Here is a 19830-nt window from a genome sequence, read left to right as displayed (position 1 = left end):
AGTATCACATCTGAGCAAGCTCTGGTTGAACGCAGACAAACCGTGTGTGCGGAGAGACAAACGAGGCCAAACGCAATCCTGCAACCCGTCGGTTAGTCTGACGAGGATTCTGCTCTTTGTTAGCTTAAAATTAGCTTGTAAACTGGCTGCTTGTGAAGCAATCCGTTCGTAGACGTCGTCTCTCAACTTCATCCTCGTATTTCAAGTTGATAATCGGACTGTAAACTGACCGGAGGATGGGAAACGAAGTCTTTACCCTCCACAGATCCCTGCCACTAAACATATTATCCTCAGTACCTCCGCCAAGGACTTTGTTTGTCAGAAGTATTAAGACATACATATCATGTGCGGCACAATGTGAAGTTGTGTCGCGTCCTTGCACTGAAATGAAAGTATCCAACACACAGTTGTATGTAAAGCTTGTGGGTTTAATATGGCAATATTCACCACCAGATAGAATCAACACACAGGATTCAGTCCAGCTAAGTAAAATATACGCACCACTTAGAGATCAGGGACACTACAAAATACACCTCTGATTCATCGACCCCCAAAGAAAGTGTTGACGGTACAGCTTGTGCACTTGGTCGTCAGTATTAGTAGAAGTACAGCATCAGAAACAGGCAGCAGCTCTCCAGGCTTTTCCTTGTTGCATCTGTGAAACACATCCACATAAAGACAAATCCACCGGCAAAACATCTTCAAATAGACAATTACAGAACACCATTTCTTTGTGGGTACAGTATGTGAAGAACGTCTGGTAATCAGCATGTCTGAAACACACACATGGGTTACACTACAACACAGTATATATACAGTAGCAGTCCGCGGATCGCTGACAAATGTCCACTCTTTTGCAGTTTCTCGCTCTCCGTCTTGCATCCTATTCACAGCTCTGCTTATGTGTTGATGAGTGTGAACAGACTCTTCTCCGTGCGGAGAGGCAGAAGGCGAGTGTGCTGCCATTTTTCGGTTACTCGAAACACATCGTGGCGGTAGTGTTGATCGCTCCTGTGCCCAGTTGGCGGCCATATGCTGCCGTCTCTATCAGAAGCACACGTGCGAGGAGCCCGAGAAGCCCTGCCGAAGTTTACGTTAACGCATTTCCTGACTAAATCTGCAGATGCAACTCAGCAGAAAGTTACAAAAGTGTTTAATTTACAGTTCAAGGTGTGTTACGATATCTCCCGTTAAAACTGAGGGAATATCAAGTCGATAACAGTACTTCACAGAGAAAGAACACAACACACGTCTCGGGTTGTGAACTGCCACTAGGCACATTGTCAGAGGTTTGGAAAGTAAAGAGACTTTTAAAAGCAAAAGGAAATATCGGTAAGTATTATAATGAAGCAGCGTGTACATTGCTGGCAGTGGGACACTACGCTCTAAAGGAATGTCTCGCGATATGGACGGCCACCTTTTCACCTCGCAACATATGGACACCTAAAAAAAATGGATACAATCCCTGGTGGTTGTTGCTAGGATCCAAACAGTCTGCAGCGAGGCGTGAACACTGTCCATTTAACATGTAGATATACTGTACAACAGCCTCAGACTGGAAACATACAGTACATCATACACGTTACGTGTAAAAGTAGAAGACGACACAAAGAGTTCCCAGTTTTCTTAAATCTATCCCCGTGTGCCGCTTTGCATCCCGCTGGATTAAAGAGCTCGGAGACATTACAGGCTGCTATCAAAGTAAAGTAACACGCATCACTGTGGAACAGCAGGAACGGGTACACACTACAGTTTGACTTAAAGAGTTCATGTTTTTTCTGTAGTTTTTTCAAATAAATCATACAAAAATAGTGTACAGTATACAATCTGTCATGGTCCCTTTGATTCTCAGTGTCCGCGGTGAGTGTATAACACACACACACACACACACACACACACACACACACACACTCACTCACTGGTTCATAGCTAAGTGAGTGCTGAGTGCCTGGCTCCGGTCCTCGGGGAGTCGCTCCGTGGCTCAGCTGCTTCACAAACAGACTGACTCTCCACAGATATTCACTCGTTCTCCGTCAGCTCGCCCTCTAACTCGTCCCGTCTCTCAGGTCATCTTTTCGCTGGTCTCCGGGGAGGTAAATAAACGAGTCCCTACGATCCCTCATTCCCCTCTGAGCTCTCCGGCGCCGCCGGAGGCCCCTCCGCCGTCGGTGACTGGGCCCCTCCCGGACCATCTGCGCACAAATCCCAAAAAAGACACAATAAGGGTAAAAAGAAAGAAGTAGACCATCAAAAGCTGTAGTTGATCTCTAAGAACTGTCGTGGATATTCATCGCTCACAACATTGTGGTATGAAACAGAGAGGAATCAATAAAGCACAGACACAATTGATTAATTATTATTTTGTTGCACAACAAACAATAATAATGAGAACACTACCTGCTTCCAAGCACAACCGCGTAGTGTCCCTCAGACAAAGACAATCTTGCCCCTTATATAGGAGCTGCACGAACCCTGTCGCAACATACATCGATCTACTTCCTATTGCCTCAAACTTCATGGCACCAAGGTAATCTATTCCAATTTGTAAACTTAATGAATAAGACTTTGTTCATTTTGCTTATCTTAACATAACTACTTGCTTTTGAGTCACTTTATGGCTCAAAAGTACCAAATGTTGCTTTTAAAGGTGTTTCTCAGACCTCTGGTACTGATTTGAGCCTATAAGAGGGAGTCTGGAGAAAACAGGTGCATTCCTACTTTAGCTAGTTTGCACTTGCATCCCTCATTTTTGGAGTGTGCAAAACAAATTGTGTTAATATGCAATATACCAGAGTGCTACTTTCCCTGCTACCCATGTAGTCGAGAGCACTCGGCCCAGGAGTGCTCTATGTTTGGCACGCCTGGTAGCCACACTCATGCCAGAGTCGAGATGAATGACTTCGCATGAGTCTGGCATCCCGACTGCTTCTAACTGGAGCTGATTCAACCCTCAGTCTTCAGCCACAAATCTACCGGCCACAAACGGACCAAAGGACCGAACGTCACGCTGCTCGACTACATACGTAGCTAACAACGTCAGTCCTGGTGGTTTGATTTGAGTTAGTCACCACTACGCTCTTACCTCTTCTACAAAAGCAGTTCCTCTTAGCGTGATAAATTCCTAAATCTACAAGAACACGACTATAAACTCAACGACGCAGGAAAGGTGGTCGAGTGAGTAGATGAGTTTCTGTTCAGCGTGATGACGTGAAGTCTCATTTAACCCCTTGTGAGCAGCTGCAGAATTTACTGACGTAGAACAAGAAGTGAAAATCTCTTAATCTTGTGTTAACCACAGACCTTATTTCAGACATTCAACCAAAACTCATTTACTTGGCGACGAGGGAACCAGAAGTACAAAAGTGCTGAATCATATCCGGGATTAAGGACTCATTCCTGCAGCTCTCTGTTACAACAACTAAGAAGAACACATTGTGTACTTTACCTTTGAGGGACATCTCAGCCAGCTTAAGAGGCAGGTCGCCCGGGTTCACGCCTGCCGGCGAGCCCAGGATGTCAGGCAGGGCATTTCTCCTTCCCGAGCGCCCCGAGGTGGCAAAGTCCAACACTGGCTCTACCTCCGTCATCTCAGGACCCCTCTACAATCAAAAGAGGGAACGAGCAGGATGTTACTTGAACGCTCCACAACAAGAGAGAAAGTATTATTTAGCTTTGCAGTTCTGGAAACACTCAAAGACCTCCTGGTTAGCTTCTGTAGCTACAGCTAGCTAACGGCTCTATTGGACAGGGTGCACGATGTGCATTTTAGCCTGTTTATAACAGATTGACAGGGTATTACTTCTATAACCTTCACATTAATGTGTGTTTTTGTCTTGTTAGCATGTGAAAAACCTTTACAGTCGGCTACAGAAACTAAATCCTCGTGCATTTTAAATGATGTTCTTTAAATGTCATTGCTTTTGACTGATATGTTACATTGTGAGTAAAACAGAGCACAGATCTGTTTATCTTGACGTGTCGCAAAGAAAAACAAAATGCACAATATCTGTCTAGTGATTTGAGCGTCAAGAGAAAAGATGCATCATTGAAGCGGAGGATGTGTCTGTCTGGTCTCATGGCAACCAGCAGCTGGAGAGTCAGCTCAGGGCTACACTGGTGACAAGCAGAATTACATCCCTTGTCTCACACACACACACACACACACACACACACACACACACACACACACACACACACACACAGGCGCGCACGGATAGCCGCTGTTGCCATGGCAACAATACAGGAGGGAAAAAAGGCACCACTGGCAGGTAAACATATGACTCAAATCCATTCTCACACTATCTCACTTTCTCCTTCCCCAGTCTCCCTCTTTTGTTGTGTTGCCTCGCTTTAAATAACCATTCTGTGGAGCAAAATCCCATTTCCCATCCCTCTCTGTTCAACAAAGGAATGACATGTGAGTTAATGCAGCTATAAACACACACACACACACACACACACACACACACACACACTAGATCTCAAAGAAAAAGGGCCGCAGGTTGGCCATCTGTTAGCCTCAAGCGCTCTTGTAGCATAGCCATTGAGCTCATATAAGCCACAGTAGCGGCCTACTTAAAAAAAAACATATGTCCTCCAACACGTTGACCAGTAAGCCTGTGATTCTGCACGTAGAGGAAGTAACATCCAAGGCAATGTAAACATGGCTTTGCTTGATTAAAGGTGACACATGTCACATTTATAAACCTCAACATATAATCATGAAATTAATCGTGCGACCTCCATTAACATAAATGATTGATAGCTTTTTTTATTTAACAGCACAAATCATGTTTTTTTTAAATCTATAACCACATAAGCCAGAAAGCCCACGTCCATCCTCCCCCCGCAGCATCCTCGGCTTTACTGTACGTACTGTAAGATACGAATAATTAATGCGTCCATGGTTTATTGATGTCAGATGCTGTCGAACACCCTCACTACAGTGTGGTCCGATCAGGGACACAGCCACGATTTAAATACTGAAGTCATGACCAAAGAAAGTTATAAATATATTTCAGTAATTATTTGATTTGTTCAGTCAACTGTAACCTTTACTCATTTGTTATTTTGTTGGCGTCAAAGTATTCAAATGTAAATGTATTTTGTGACAAACACTTTCCCTGCGATCTAAACCCCGTGTAGAAGAGATGTTCTAACGTTACCTTTACTCACGATTACTTTCAGCCGCTGTTGAGTTCTAAATGTTTCCTAACATTTATTTCTTCTATGCAGTTTTCTTGTTTGACCGAGCAAACGCAGCCTTCCTTCGCACGTCCGAACACCTGATGTTTAAAAGTGTGTTTCTCCTTCAGGCTTGACGTGTGGGCTTTTCTTTTGGGCTTGCATCGGTTTGTGTACAAGAGCCGACCATAAACAGGCCAGAGGCCGAAAATTGTGTTGTACCGATATCGCGGTATAGCGTGGTACGAAAGGCGACGGTTATCGTTATCTGCGTTATTGTAAGACACATAAACGAGTGTGTGAGTTAAAGGTGCAGACAGGAGCCCCGACAGCTTGTTATTGTGCTGTGAAAGTCTCGTACAGTTACAACCTTAGTAGCAAACAGCAGATTGAGACATAATCCGAATGCACTTAAACAACCTGAATAATAATCTGCATATCTCACGTGTCTCAGTCGGACAATGCTACATTCAGAATAAGCCCTGATTGGGAATATCTACACGAAATATGCTGTTCACGTGACCTGTATCAAACTCTGAGTAGATGTGGATATCGATAGCGATGGCGACTTTCAGGTTTCTGAATTGAAGTGATTCTCGTGAATCTTTCTGTAGCTGCAGAACTAAACTTGGCCTTTCAGTTCGATCTTCCAGTCGGCGTCCCGGGAGAGCCGGAGCATTGTTCCAGTTCTCCTTCTCCGGCCCCGACGTGTCAAAGCTGCTCTTTGTCCCGGATCAGAGGCCGCAGTTACACTGAAAGTCCAACAATAGCAGTTTGATAAAGACACTTGGCACAGCTCGTCTCTACTTCTTGCTTCAGTCTATCTGACGGGCTTGTCCAACTGATCATTCCACATTAAGAAGCTACAAACAAAACTTTATCTTTGTTTTAGCATCCAATGATCATTTCAATTAAGCTAAGAGGTTTCTTTAATGAGTAAATATTACCAAATGAATTCCTAGCGTTGGCGTTCAGTGTCAGTAACAGCCTCCACTCTTAGTCCGGTCCTAACTTTCATTAAGCCTCTGGATTAACCATTGAACAGGCAGTGACCCGTCATCTCAACAGGTTTCTTTTAGCCAATGATCCAACAACAGTTTAGATACGATTATCTTGTCAAGACAATTGACCTAGATACTGTGATGTCCGCGATGGCTCGATCCACACAGGAAGAAGCCGCAGGTGTGTTATGCAACAAGGTAGAGTTATAAAAGCCTTTTGACTGTCGGAGGTCAAGAGTTGTTTGCAAAGATGCTGATGAGGACAACAAGGCTTCACTTCTTCATGGGACAGCTCTTTAATTAAATAAGAGATCATTAATGCTGCAAAGTGCTACCTGGGCTAACCCTAACCCTACCTGGGCTATTTCTAAACACAGTGACGTCTATAATTTAGCAACAGAAGACACAGTATGTAATTGAAGCTTCCTCTATAATGCAGGGCCACTGTGTAGCGGTATATTGTCACTTGGACATGTGCAGAACAGCAGAACCTCACAGCACATTCACTGTGAAGGTTCCTTCTGAACAGCAGAACCTCACAGTGTCCTCGACGCCGTTCAGAGCAGCTCTATTCACAAGAAGCCTTTTAGAGAGAGCGCCTGCTTTATAAAATGGAAGTCCAAGGACTCGGAGAAAGAACGCTCGTCTCAACAGATGTTTCTCAGACAGTGAATGGAGCCTTTCAGCACCAGGGACAGAGCGGGAAACAGAAAGAGACGCCGAGAACTCCGTGACTTTGACTTGCATGCATGCGTGCATCCAGGCAACCAACAACATATTGTTGTCTCTTCTTTTGTGTGGAGAAAACGTCAAAATCAATCTCTATTCAAGAACCTGGCAAGTAAACATTCCCTTGGTATTGACCAATGACACGACTGGAGACCTTTCACAAACAGGATCCACCGTTCTGTAAACAACATTTACCCCAAGAAGCTCTTATAACACGTTTCAACTCCAAGTTTCCAGCCAGCAGGCAAAGATTCACCAGGAGTTCTCAATGAACATGTAGACAAATGTTGAGCTTTCGTACCAACACTTTACTTGTTCTTTTAGAAAACGTAGCCACGGTTATCTCGTCAACACAAGCATCAGTACGGTAACGTTGACTGAATGCAGTCGGTTGAAACGTTGAATCGTAGCCCTTTTTCATTGTAACATTAGTAATACTCTTAATTCATAGTGAATCAGTTATTGTGTTAAACATGCATGAATGGATTTCTTGCAGCACAACAAGCTGATTATATAACATCCACATATTCTGTTTGGTCTCCACCAACTCAAACTGTGTCTGTCGGCTGTTTGGTGCTAAATATGTGGTGAACTCTGGCTTTATTGAGCGTGTTCTCTATAAACAGCTGTGGTGCCACTGTGAGAGTGAACCAAAAAGGTTTTAGATGTAAAACAAAACAAGAAGCTGAAAGAAGCTAAAACGCTGAATGGAGTAATAATCACTAGAGCGACCTTCACAATACACATAATCATTTGGTCTGTTATTAACATAAACTATTGCTTAGAGCTTTAATGTGTTGCAGCAGCTGATTTGAACAAAAAACAGACGCGAAATACTATTATTTTGAAAACACTGGTCGTCTTACTGGTTTCAGGCTTGAAAAACATTTTTAACACGTGGTTCAGTCGTATAAAAGAAGCTTTTAGGGATCCAACTGCTGTGCGTTAGAAAATGTCACGTCCATTACAGTCAGTGGTCTTTCAGAAGAGATGTGACATGTTTTCTGCGTTCTCATCTCTTTGAGTAATTGCAGGCAGTCGGTGTTGTTAAGCAATAAACAGGACAAAGTGCTGAGGAAGCCACTCTGTAAATGGGTCAGGAAGACTCCAACGTCTGATTCTCCCGTCTCAAAAATTACATCTTTATAAAGCCGAATACTGCAATGACTTGAAGATGGAAGTGAAACGCACTCAAACATATTGAATCACATAAACCCTGTGAAGGTTTCACACCTGTGTGTGTAACGTGTGTGTATTTAGCCTGATGATCGAGTATCGCTGACGAGAGCTACGTGAAAACGACCTTCCTGCATATTTTTGACCCTTAAAAATGTAAGTAAAAGAACAATCTTGGGTTCAAATCTGTTCAAATATTCTACCCTCAACGTTCACTTACAAATGTTTTCCCCTGAAGCTTTCAACTGTATCTCTTGGCCTTCTTCATCAAATTAAACGTTTATGAACTCCCATGTAGAAACACCTGCAGGCTGAACCTCCATACTGAGGTGATTTGATGACACCTGAGCTCCTTTCACGGAAGAAGGTCATGCACTGTGGTCAAATGTTCCAGAAAATAAATTAAAAAGCTAGTAAGTAAACCTTAAGTGTAGAATATCATTTCACATTTTTGCAATTTCTGCAGACCTGCTGTGCACAACAGCCCGACTTCTGAGGCCGATACAGAGATCGATAAATTGGATCATTTAAAAATCAAAAGATTATTCTCAGATTTGTTTTTGCGTGACAAGATGAGCTCGCCACTTTAAATGTTATCAGCCCATTAAATGGCCGTAATCAGTTCTCACTACATTATAATGCTGCAGACTTAGACTGCACGTTGTGAAGCGGTGGGAGTTATAAACACTAACGTCGTGAGGAAAGGATCCTGATGTGGGTTCAAATAAGTATCCTGTGTTTGTTACGTAACGCTACGTCCACATGTTGGGTTCTTTACTCGCGTATGAACATTTCGGGACATTTCCTGTGTTTGTTTTACACATCCACCCCGAACTCGCTCTTTATACTACGTCACCTGACTTCCTCCTTTGCTTTCGGCATAATTACTACGACCACTCACGTGGCGTAACCACTTTGAACCTCCCTGCGGTGATCCAGCTTACAAATAGATGATGACGGCCCACTGAGCCAGGCAGGAGGTGGAGTAGTTATAAGTCTTTTTAAAGGGCTGATAACATGTGGGACATTTTACACTGTGAAATCAACTTGTGCTATGTAACGGTGAAACCACACTCAAACCTACTTTGGCATTTCTGTGATGCAATGTTGCTTATCCGCCTGCAATAAGCGAATATCGACCAATATATCAGCCGGCTGTTTATCGGTCGAGCTCTACTGTCCTCTGACTAAATGACTCTCCAGGCTACACTAAGAATTAATTGGAAGTGAACGCTGTCTCTCTCTCTAATCTTCTAAAAATAATATAGTTCTTTCCAGGAAATGTGTTACAAAATATAAGAAAAAGATTCAGAAAGTCACAAGATCTGAGTGAAATCGTACTTTTCTGAATTCGTTATGGTCACAAACTCTTTACACGTATAACATACTAGCACACACTATCTCTGTCACTGTCAGCATTGGTCCTGTGCTGGCCTTTTAAAAGATATATCCGTCAAAGCTTTCTTCTCTCCGAACAAGAGACAATGATAGATATGGGTTCTCCAAGCCGAGCAGCCGGGCCCTGCTGCCGGAGGCTGACCTCTATTCTGCTCCTCATCAGTCTCACGCTCGCCGTGTGACACCCACAGTCACTGCACTCCAGCTCACAAATCACCGCGTGTAATAATAACACACGGACTGGAAACGATTACATTAACGCATTTTCATTTAGAGATGTTTAATTGCGAATTATCACGTGGATATTTTCCCTCTCTATTATATTCGTCTAATAACGAGGAAGTAGGAATAATAGATTCAGCAGACAGCCTCACACCCAACCAGTGCATCCAGAGTGCGTTGTCTTTGTGGTGCCCCCCCCCCTCTCTCCCTGTAGTCATGGCATTAGTGGGTTAGTAAGACTGTGGGGGTTTAGGTCAGAACCGGCGTGCCCGCCCGCCCACCCGACGAGGAACTGCAGAAGAAATTATGTTTACACAGCCGGCGCAGACACGAGACGTTTTAGATGAATAAATAATGCCTGGGATTAAGTCCTCTATTTTTAGTCCCTCATTCCCTGTGATTATTCCCCGTACTTCTCCCCACTTTTTTCACCGTTATCCTAAAGCTTAACGTGCCCGAGCTGCCATGGAAACAGCACCATTGCTATACAAGCAGCTCTATAGTGGAGGAGGGGAGCCGAGGAAGAAGCACATCTTCACACTGCATTGTTTTTATGTCTGCTCAAGGACTCGTCTTTTGGTTTCAACATAATGTTTGGGGAGACTGCTGCTGCAGGTACAAGTGCAATGAAAACACCCACTATTAAAACGGATTAAATAGAAAAAAGATTGATGAAAAATGCAGCATTTGTGTTGTGAAAATATAAAAGAGAGGAAGATATATGCAGTGCAACACTAGCACGCTAAATGCAGAAATACAGCAATTGAGGGAAAGAAGGGCGACATCATCATCCACACTACAGAAAGTCAAACATGTGCACAAAGGCTGGAAGGTGACTGATGTCAGCAGTTGGTTTTCAAAAAAGATGTTTTCTTTCCTGAGCAGCAGCAGCAGCAGCACACACACACACACACACACACACACACACACACACACACACACACACACACACACACACACACACACACACACACACACACACACACACACACACACACACACACACACACACACAGCTGAGGCTGATCTAACGAGACAGCGTGATCACAGCCTCCCTTCAGATCTCACAAACATCCCGAGCAGATCCTCCCGTCTTTTACGCTGAACTGCGCAGCTTCTTTTCTCACTATGGCTGCCTGCTTTCATGTTTCAGGAGACAGGACTCACAGACAAAAAACACATCAGCGCTCTTACTTTGTAGATAATTTGCTTTGGTGGAGGGGGGGGGGGGGCGGGGGGGTCGAGAGATAAAACGTCAAGGTCTCGTGCTACAGGTCTGTGCATGTAGTATAATCCACCTGTTTCTCACACAATCTGCTGGATGTTTTCTCATCAGGATTATTACCAGTGTGTGAGTATAAAGTATCTTCTGAAGACCTTCCATGATCAGCATGGTCATCCCTGTGTTCCCAAGGTCCTATTGTTCTTGCTATGAACTAACATTGCAAACAAACGAAGGGAAATCGACGTTTCAAATGCAGTTTGAACGTTAAGAATCAGTTCAGCCAATGTGGAGAATAAGAACAACATGCGTGATTTCAACATCTGACCCAGAGAAACATTACTGGGAACATAATCCTCATTAATGCGTCATATAGGGAGGATCTTCAGCTGGACCCTGGGAACATAGAGAGAGAGAGAGAGTAGCTTTCCAAAGGCAAAAAACACGAGAACAATTGTAAGAAATGAGTTTGGTCTATGGGTAGTTTCAAACGTTAGCATCTCAGGCTAACTCTTACGACCTACAGTTAGCGATTTCAGCTAACTCATGGCGTTAGCCTCGAGATAGCTCGCTACAGCAACAGTCGACATTGAGTCGACAAATCGATAGTCAAGGTCCAGAGATGAAAAGCTTCTTTGCAAAGATAAGAAGATCATATCTGGCACGTGCTGTTGCTCAAGAGTAATCCAACAAACAGAACTCCTTGTGTATAAGATTATCTTCACCCCCCCACGTCCTCGTCTGGCGTCCATTAGCTTCTGCTTTTAGTGCTTTGATAAGAGGAATGTTGTCTTCCGGTCGATGAAGGCCTCTTCCGTCTCCTTTAATCTGTCGCCTGTCATTTCTGTTATATTTCTACTTCTTCTGAATGCTTTGCTTCATCTTGTGTTTCTTTGTTTTACGCTTCTTCTTGATATTCTTTTGATCTGCAGAATCTGAACGCCTTGCAGTCAGCGACACGGTTTACTGGTACACAGGATTTAAGAGGACCTCCGTCGCCATCCTTCAAAAAGCACCTAAAAGCAATCCGCCCTCTTTGTAATTAACCGTGTTTAATGCGCAATAACAACAAGCCATTATACGAAATGAGGCTGACAAATTGCCCTCCACGTTGCCAAATATGCGACAGATTGAGCGGGTTTCACGAGGGTCAATCACAACAACAAAGCACCCGGCTATTTAAAGCAATTAGCACACTTGACAGAGAGCTGTAAAGAATGGCTGGCAGGCAGCGCTGGCAACGGCCTCAGGGACGATCTGAAGAACAGAACATGTCGAGCAGGAACAGACTGTTTTGGGGATGTGGGACTTTTACACTTCATGTCCTGAGTCAACTCTGATTGTCGACCAATCATGAGCGAGCACAAGCGGCCCTCCATTGGAAAGGTCAAACGTGAGAAACTCACAGTGAATGTCGCGCTGGCTGCACACGTGAGTGAGGCGTCGGATTTCAATCAGAACCAGTACTTTACAGGAGGACTCTGCAGGAGCTGTACGTGAAAATAACCCCAATGATTGACAGCACGGCTGTTTACCAAGCAGGCAGGGTCGAACAGTGTGTTGCATCATGGGAAGTGTAGTATCACCAGGAACTAAAAGTCTCTGCCTTTGCTGAATCAAGTTTGACCATTATTATTATTATTATTTAATCTGTCTCCTGCAAGTTCCCCAACTTTGTGGAAGTGCAATACTAAATCACTGAAGCATTCTTTTTATATCACAGTAATGCAACTGTCAATCATTCAGACTGCAACTTTAATTTAGCAAAGGATGATTTATTATTGAGATTCAGCTATAAAAGTCTTTTGAAAAGGTATGAGACTCACAATATGTTAGCCTAACATACCGTACATAATATTTAATGAATCCATCAGTTACCAACGTGACACACACACACACACACACACACACACACACACACACACACACACACACACACACACACACAGAGAATCTTCAAAGTGCTAACTATGTCTGACAATCAGTTAAACGTTAAAGTATATTCACATTAAAGAAGCTGCAAGCAAAGGATGTTTGGCACTTTTTTCCTGACAGATTGAAAAAGTCTTGACGTGTTTCAGCACGTAGGATCCACGTTTCAGTTGCAGCACGTAGGATCCACGTTTCAGTTGCAGCACGTAGGATCCACGTTTCAGCACGTAGGATCCACGTTTCAGCACGTAGGATCCACGTTTCAGTTGCAGCCGGGAGAATAAATGTCCACACGTCCGATATGTGTGACACCAGGAGTACAGTGTGTGCTGCCGTCACATCAATATTTAAGCACAAAGCCTGTTGTTTGGAAGAGTGTAACCGAGGCCATCCTCCACCCCGGGCGCTCTCCGAACTAGACCATCGTGAGAACAGCGATGCGTCCTGCGTAGACGCGGCTGCACGTGGCTCTCCTGCACTCTGGCTACCACCCATAGGCCTCTAGCACTGTCTGACACACAAACAAAAAGAAAATGCTACACACTGCCACCCTGCATCAGCACAAGTGTCAAGCTCTTGTGTTGTGCTAGTGTTTGGGATTCAAGCTGCAGTCAGGACACAGCGAGGAGAGGAGAGGATTTCATCTCCAGCAGGACAAATCCTGGGATTCCCACTCGTCCGTCCATCCGGACAACATTTACTCAAACTTAACGGAGAACTGAGAACATTCCCTACGGCTTGTTCCCGCCCAACATCAGATCTTCTGTATCTAAATCCATCATACCCAGGGCTGCAACTCACAAGTACTTTCATTGTGGATTAATCTGAAGATTAAATCACTTGGATTGTCACAATGCCCCCCCCCCCCCCCCTTTAGATAGCGGTATCAGAGTACTTGTCTTGTCAGACGCTTCAAGAGTTTCTCACCACATAAGACAAAGTACGGAGACAAACATCTTCCTCTGATGTTCACCAGTTGCTAACGTTGTCTGTTGTTTGGTGCTGATGATACTCAACATGTTCAAACATTTCCCTCTTGTTGCCTTTTGAAGATGCAAATGTGCAAAGTCTCCGGCTGCAGCTGCAGAAGGGCGTCTTCAGAGAAAACCACGTTTCGATGGCGCCCATTGAGACGCTATTCAACAGCGATTGCACTTCTCACCCTCTTACAGCCTCTCCGTTTGCCAATCAACAGAGTGAGCTCGCCTGATGTCTGACAACCGGCTTTGAGATGCCGTGTTTACAGGGCAGAGAGAATTCCACACGCTAATTGCGTGGAAACGAAGCAGCTGATAGTGTCGTGTGGTCCGACACAGGAATGCCTGGAGAATTACAATAAACCCTTTGTCTCCACAGAGGAACCGACCCGTCGCACCTACTGTCCCTCTGCCCATCTAATCAGCATGGAGAGGCCGGCAGCAGGAGAGACGACATTGACGAACCACAGGCATGCTGTGGGAAGTCCATCCAGTTATGCCACCCGCCCCTCCCCCCCCTCGCTGGCGAGAGGTTGAGGTCAGTACAGTCCAACACAGGCTTTGTAGGAAACAAGTCTCCTCTGTTCCTAATGTCATCCTCAGTCCTCTACATCTCTGCACAACATATTCACCGTCTTATATGTCCTCCAGACGCAGGTGGGGGAAGAATTGACATGTTTTAATGGCAGGAAGATAAAAGTAGCCAAATGGCAGCCGGCGATAGGTCACGGTAAAGGGCAATGGGCTTTACAGAAGCAGCGGCTCGGACTAGACTCGTATAGGTCACTGGTCAATACACAGGAATAATGAATGACTGGAATTTATCCCGACAAATTACAGTTTCCATCCCGAGAGTGGGAAGGCTCGCAATCAATGGGAATTAAATGTGGTAAAAAAAAAAGTGGCAGGTCAACAGAACACACGTCTGCAGCCGGGACGAGGAGGGAATCTCTTCAAATGTTTTAATGCTAGTGTCGCCACAATGCTTGAGGTTAACAGTTAATAACAAAATCTACTTTTCTCGTACTTTTGATGAATATGAATGTAAGACTTTTAGATAACCAGCTGAAGGTGTGTGTTGCAGGGGAGCAGCAGCACATTGAGCACCTGACTCCCCATCATCTGGTTCTCCTTCCACTTCCTGCTCTTTTCTTGGAAACCTTGCTTCATGTCACGGCGTGTTAACACTCACGCTGGCAGATGATGAAGGCGCTGGGCGTCCGCTCCACCCGCCCGCTCTCAGCCTTTATCGCTAATCACCTGCACAGCCTCACCTTTATCTTTTACTGGGAACAAAGGCTGCCACTGCTATCAGGTAACGGGTACATTACCTATAAAATCTCTTTAATCTCCAGTGGCCTCGGCTCCACTGAGCAGCTTATCTTCCTCCACCTGTCCAACACTCTCCCTCATTAAAGAGCCAAGACGCTCACGGAACCAGTTTGACCAATTAGGGTGATGTTTGAAAGCTCTCAACGTTTCTGTGTATATATTTATAATATAGTGGATATTAGTACTATCTATTAGTATATCACTTATATTCTATGTGCTATAAATAAAGTTTTTTGTTTTTAAAGAGGGAAAAAACTGCTTTAATTGTGTTAATGAGAAAAGTGGAACACTGCACAGGAAGAAAACATAAATAAATAATAAAAACAAAAAGATTTATTAATAATAAATAAAATAGTGTACCTCAAATATGACAATATGTTGTTCAAACCTAAAGAAAATGTTAATTTAAAATATAAAGGAGCTCAGAAAACGTTCAAAACAATAAATAATATCCTGCTCTATAATAATAATAATAATAATAATAATAATAATAATAATAATAATAATCAGTATCTAATAAAATAACATAAAAGAAGAATAAACTACAATAAAGCACTTTGTTTGATACAAATATCTTTAGACTGAAGATGTCACATGTTGTGTTTATATATTATATTATTATTTAAATATTCAACAACTATTTTGAGAACTGATTAAGCCTAAAAGAATAACACCTGCAGGTTCTTCTCGAGCGCTCCTCGTCGCTTCCCTTTCTCTCCACACATCCAAACATCTTCTCCAGGAGCTGCATCAAAGACTGAAATGGAAGTCAGACAAAAGCTCTGCACACATAAAAGACGGTGACGTCATCTTCGCGTGCCGGAGCCGCGCTGCCGAAATAACAACTCTTAAATTGGCACATTTCGAAAACGGAGAAGATTCAGACAGTTAGCATTTAGCTGCTGAAGAGCTACTTCCCTCAGCGGTCGGTGGAGACCAAACCTAATCTCTACAAAGATCCTTTTCTCACTAAGCATATTTAAAACATGACGTTTATATGATCGTTCTTATAGCTGGACGTCATTTATATGGTTCTAAACCTTCTGTGTTTCACAGATATGAGATTCTAACCCTTGAGGAGTAATTCAAAGCGTTCAAAGCTCCAGAAGTATCTGAAAACATCTGCTTACAAACCCTCACACAACTGGTGCAGGATAATCCAAGTGTCATGTATCCAGTGTTGCGCTCACTACTTCACAAACACATTCGCTAAAACCTTAATGTTTAAAACACTTCTGCATAAACACAGGCGTGCTACTGAAATAAAAGCCCCAATAAAGCTGCTGGTACATGCTACATGCTACATGCTACATGTCCAGCGCCAAACAGCAGACAGAGTTAGCATTTAGCTATCAAGGTGTTGGTGGAGCCCAACATGAAAAGGGCGGGAACTTTAAAAAAATACATAGCAGGTAATTGGATAAACCATCTGTCAATCAAAGCCACTCGGGAGAAGAGCGAAAAACATCTTTTCTAATGATATAATTGACGCTATTGTAGCATCTACGCTAACCTACGAAGGAGCCGCCATTGTTGTTTTCAACGAACAGTCGTCTCACACACTTTAACCACGTGCGGAGCTGCTAATAGCTCTCTGAAGTATTATAAACTTCTGTTTGTCACAATCTAATTTTGTGCAATAATCCAAAATAAAATGAATCCAGCTTTTTGTCGCGGACGGGGCGATGCTAACTTCCAGGTCCCCCCGACAGCATTCTGCATGTCTTTAATGCAGCTTTAACTACATGTGTCAAACATTAGATACGGGTACTGTATGTCTAATTAGTGTTTTAAGATCCCAGTTTTCTTTTGGAATAAACAAACGAAGAATGTGGGGGTTAGCTTGAGCACTGAGAACAGAAACACTCATTTCAGCAACACGGAAACATCTAAAAGGAAAATGTAAAAGTGCTCGTGTTGCCCACGCTGTCTGCATCAAGTGCAAACACACCAACGCAGCCAGACACTGAACAAGACCAAGACATGAGCTTTATAAAACCTCATGGATATGTGATTATCACAGGGGGAGATGATCCAATGAGAGGCCGCTGCAGCAGCAGACTGCTTCACCTGACGTGACTTTGTGCATCACGTCGATGATTCACGATTTAAACAGAAACTAAACAGGCTTTAAATTCTGAGCTCGTTTTGGAAACATTTTCTGCTCCACATTCACCAAAGCATAACAACTGAGGCTTGTTCACGGGCCTCTGCACACACACACACACACACACACACACACACACACACACACACACACATATATAAGCAGTTAGGTTAATAAAATATTATTCTCATGTTATTTCAGCATCTTATTTTGAAGTTTGGGCTGCACAATATATCGTTTGTATTTTTGTCATCGCGATAGTGAAAGAAATTATTGCACTTTTTTGATTTTTCAGTATAAAACTGCATTTTAAAATGTAAATATTCTCTTTTGTGCAGCAAGTACACTTTAATATCTGTTTATTAATCGTTATTGCATATGTTCCTCGCATCATGCAGCCATAACACATGCAGTTAACTTTTTATTTGCCTGGGGGCAGTTTCCTTAAGAGCAGGTTTAAGGGTTTGCCAATAATCAGGTATACATTACATCATATCAGGGTTATAAAATACTATTTTTATTGCAGATAAATGATAGTCTGATGGATAAACTGTCTATTTCAGGAATACACTGAATATTGGCACAGAAGGAATTAGATTAGACTCCTTTAAATCATATAGTGAAATAAAAACCCAAACTATCTGGTACGTTTTTAGCAGATTTTCTTGGTAATTTTAACGTTTAATATTTGAGATGTTAGTTTTACACTGAACCATGGTTTCATCATATCATGATTCTCACAAGAAGGTCGAGGTTTGAGCTTTTAATAAAAAAACAAAAGCAGATAATCCAGCTGCCACTCATTTGAACAGCTGATGCAAACAATGCTATGAGGCCATAAGGAGCCGACAGGTACTTCCGGTCTGTTTTTAGTAGTAGTATTAAATATTAACAGATATGACTGTGCATGATAAGTTGGTCACATGATTTTTTTTTTGTCAGTTTCAGAGCAGACAATGTCTCCAGCCTCATTATTCCTCCCTGCACGCCTTTGATAATCTCCTGTAATCTGGCATGCCTTTTAGAGCAGCCAGTGTGATGTCTACCTGTGGAGCAGAACAGGTGACAGTGTATGTTTGCATAGACGGACACTCACCTGCTGATTTCAGTGCGCTTCGCCGAGGAAATAAAGCCCCTCCGGTGTCCGAAGTTGGAACTAACCACCAGCCACCATGTTCTGCAAGGATGAAGAAGAGTACGTGCGGAGTGTGCGACACATCACCCTGCTTCATTACAGCTGACACCGCCGGACCCGCGGCATAGTGGACGACACCGCGCGGACAGCCGAGCAGTGTGCGCTCATTCCCGGCAGCAACAGAGAGGAGCGTCAAGCGGTGCGCACGCAGCCCGCAGGATACAGGAAGAGTAGAGACGTGGCCTTCAAAGTAAAAGCACAACAGCTGTCGAACTAGAGAAGAGGTAAAGTACAGTTTTGTATTCTATTAATCTATGTTTATACATATACATATATATTTTTAGGAGTGATAATAATAACTGTATTTATATAGCATTATTACATTATTATTTAGAAGTTGTTGTAAAAGTAGAAGTAGTGACTTTGCATGTTTAAAGAAAATGTTTTATATGTTTTTTAATAACTTGTTTTATTTTTGAAGTCCCAGTAGTACAGTTTCCTGTGTAACTCCAGCTGCTTTGTGCTGCTGCTGCTGCTCAAAGGTTTGTACCATTGTCTTTTTAGTACGGGGTGCACCGTCTCTACACATTGTAATATTTAAGAAATGGAATCGCCCTTTCACCTGTTTTATGATATAATAAAAGCATTCAGTGATTTTCCTTCAGTCCTGAATTATATGGATATTTATTATACCTCTCCTTATCTTATTATTATCACACTGATAATAAAACTAAAGCACTTGTATTGGTGATACTACCACCTTTAATAGACAAAACAGTAATCCAGTCCAGTCATACCAAAGTGAACTGTGTTTTTACCAAAGGCTGTAATGGTTTCAGTCAACATGAAATAAACTGTTACCTGCACTAACATGTGCATTAATGTGAACCAGGATTCTGCTTTCCTTTTGATGATATTACGAGCCTGCTGCAGGAAAAAGAAGCTTTATCTTTGCACTGATTATTCACAGGTGAACACCTTCACTGTACCTTTGAAGGTCAGACACAAACAGATGGAGGTTTGACCCCCTGCTGCTTTAAACTCACTGTCTGACCTTTATTGTCAAACCTCTTTACTCACTGTTATCTAAATCAGTATTTTTCCTATTTGCTCTTATATGGCCACAAGTGCACTGGCCTATAGGCTGTAAGTCTTTTTCTTTAAAATGTTCCTTTAGTTGAAAGAAATATAAACATTTTCATATTACATATTACCTAAGGGCCTTATTGTTTAGCTGTGATACATGTACACTATTCCTCTTTGTATAAAATCAGAATTGTCAGGTAGCTTTGGTGTATTGGTGCATAACATACAAATAATCAAATTAATTTAAAATTAAAATTAAAGCAAGTATTGCGAAAAACATAAATATAAAATAGAAGAAAAAGACAATAAAATATATAAGAAATACAACA

At 42.8% G+C, this 19830-nt stretch overlaps 1 protein-coding gene across 2 annotated transcripts; it reads right to left on the bottom strand.

The window, feature by feature from the left end:
• Positions 1-407: 407 nt before the first annotated feature.
• On the bottom strand, positions 408-18597 carry pkib (protein kinase (cAMP-dependent, catalytic) inhibitor beta). 2 transcript variants are annotated; one of them, XR_003832984.1, is made up of 4 exons: positions 18377-18597; positions 3446-3599; positions 1920-2192; positions 408-655 (listed from the first exon to the last, which is right to left on the bottom strand). XR_003832984.1 is itself a non-coding variant. In XM_029442499.1 (3 exons), exons 2-3 carry the CDS (start codon positions 3585-3587, stop codon positions 2110-2112), a joined length of 225 nt encoding a protein of 74 aa, XP_029298359.1. In that variant the 5' UTR covers positions 3588-3599; positions 18377-18597; the 3' UTR covers positions 408-2109. The 2 variants fall into 2 exon arrangements, 1 of the variants encoding a protein (XP_029298359.1); XM_029442499.1 differs by having other exon boundaries at positions 408-2192.
• Between the last annotated feature and the right edge of the window lie 1233 nt (positions 18598-19830).

This window comes from Cottoperca gobio, chromosome 11 (assembly GCF_900634415.1).
Source record: "Cottoperca gobio chromosome 11, fCotGob3.1, whole genome shotgun sequence".
Taxonomy (NCBI): Eukaryota; Metazoa; Chordata; class Actinopteri; order Perciformes; family Bovichtidae; genus Cottoperca; species Cottoperca gobio.
This window is presented reverse-complemented; position numbering and strand designations above follow the sequence as displayed.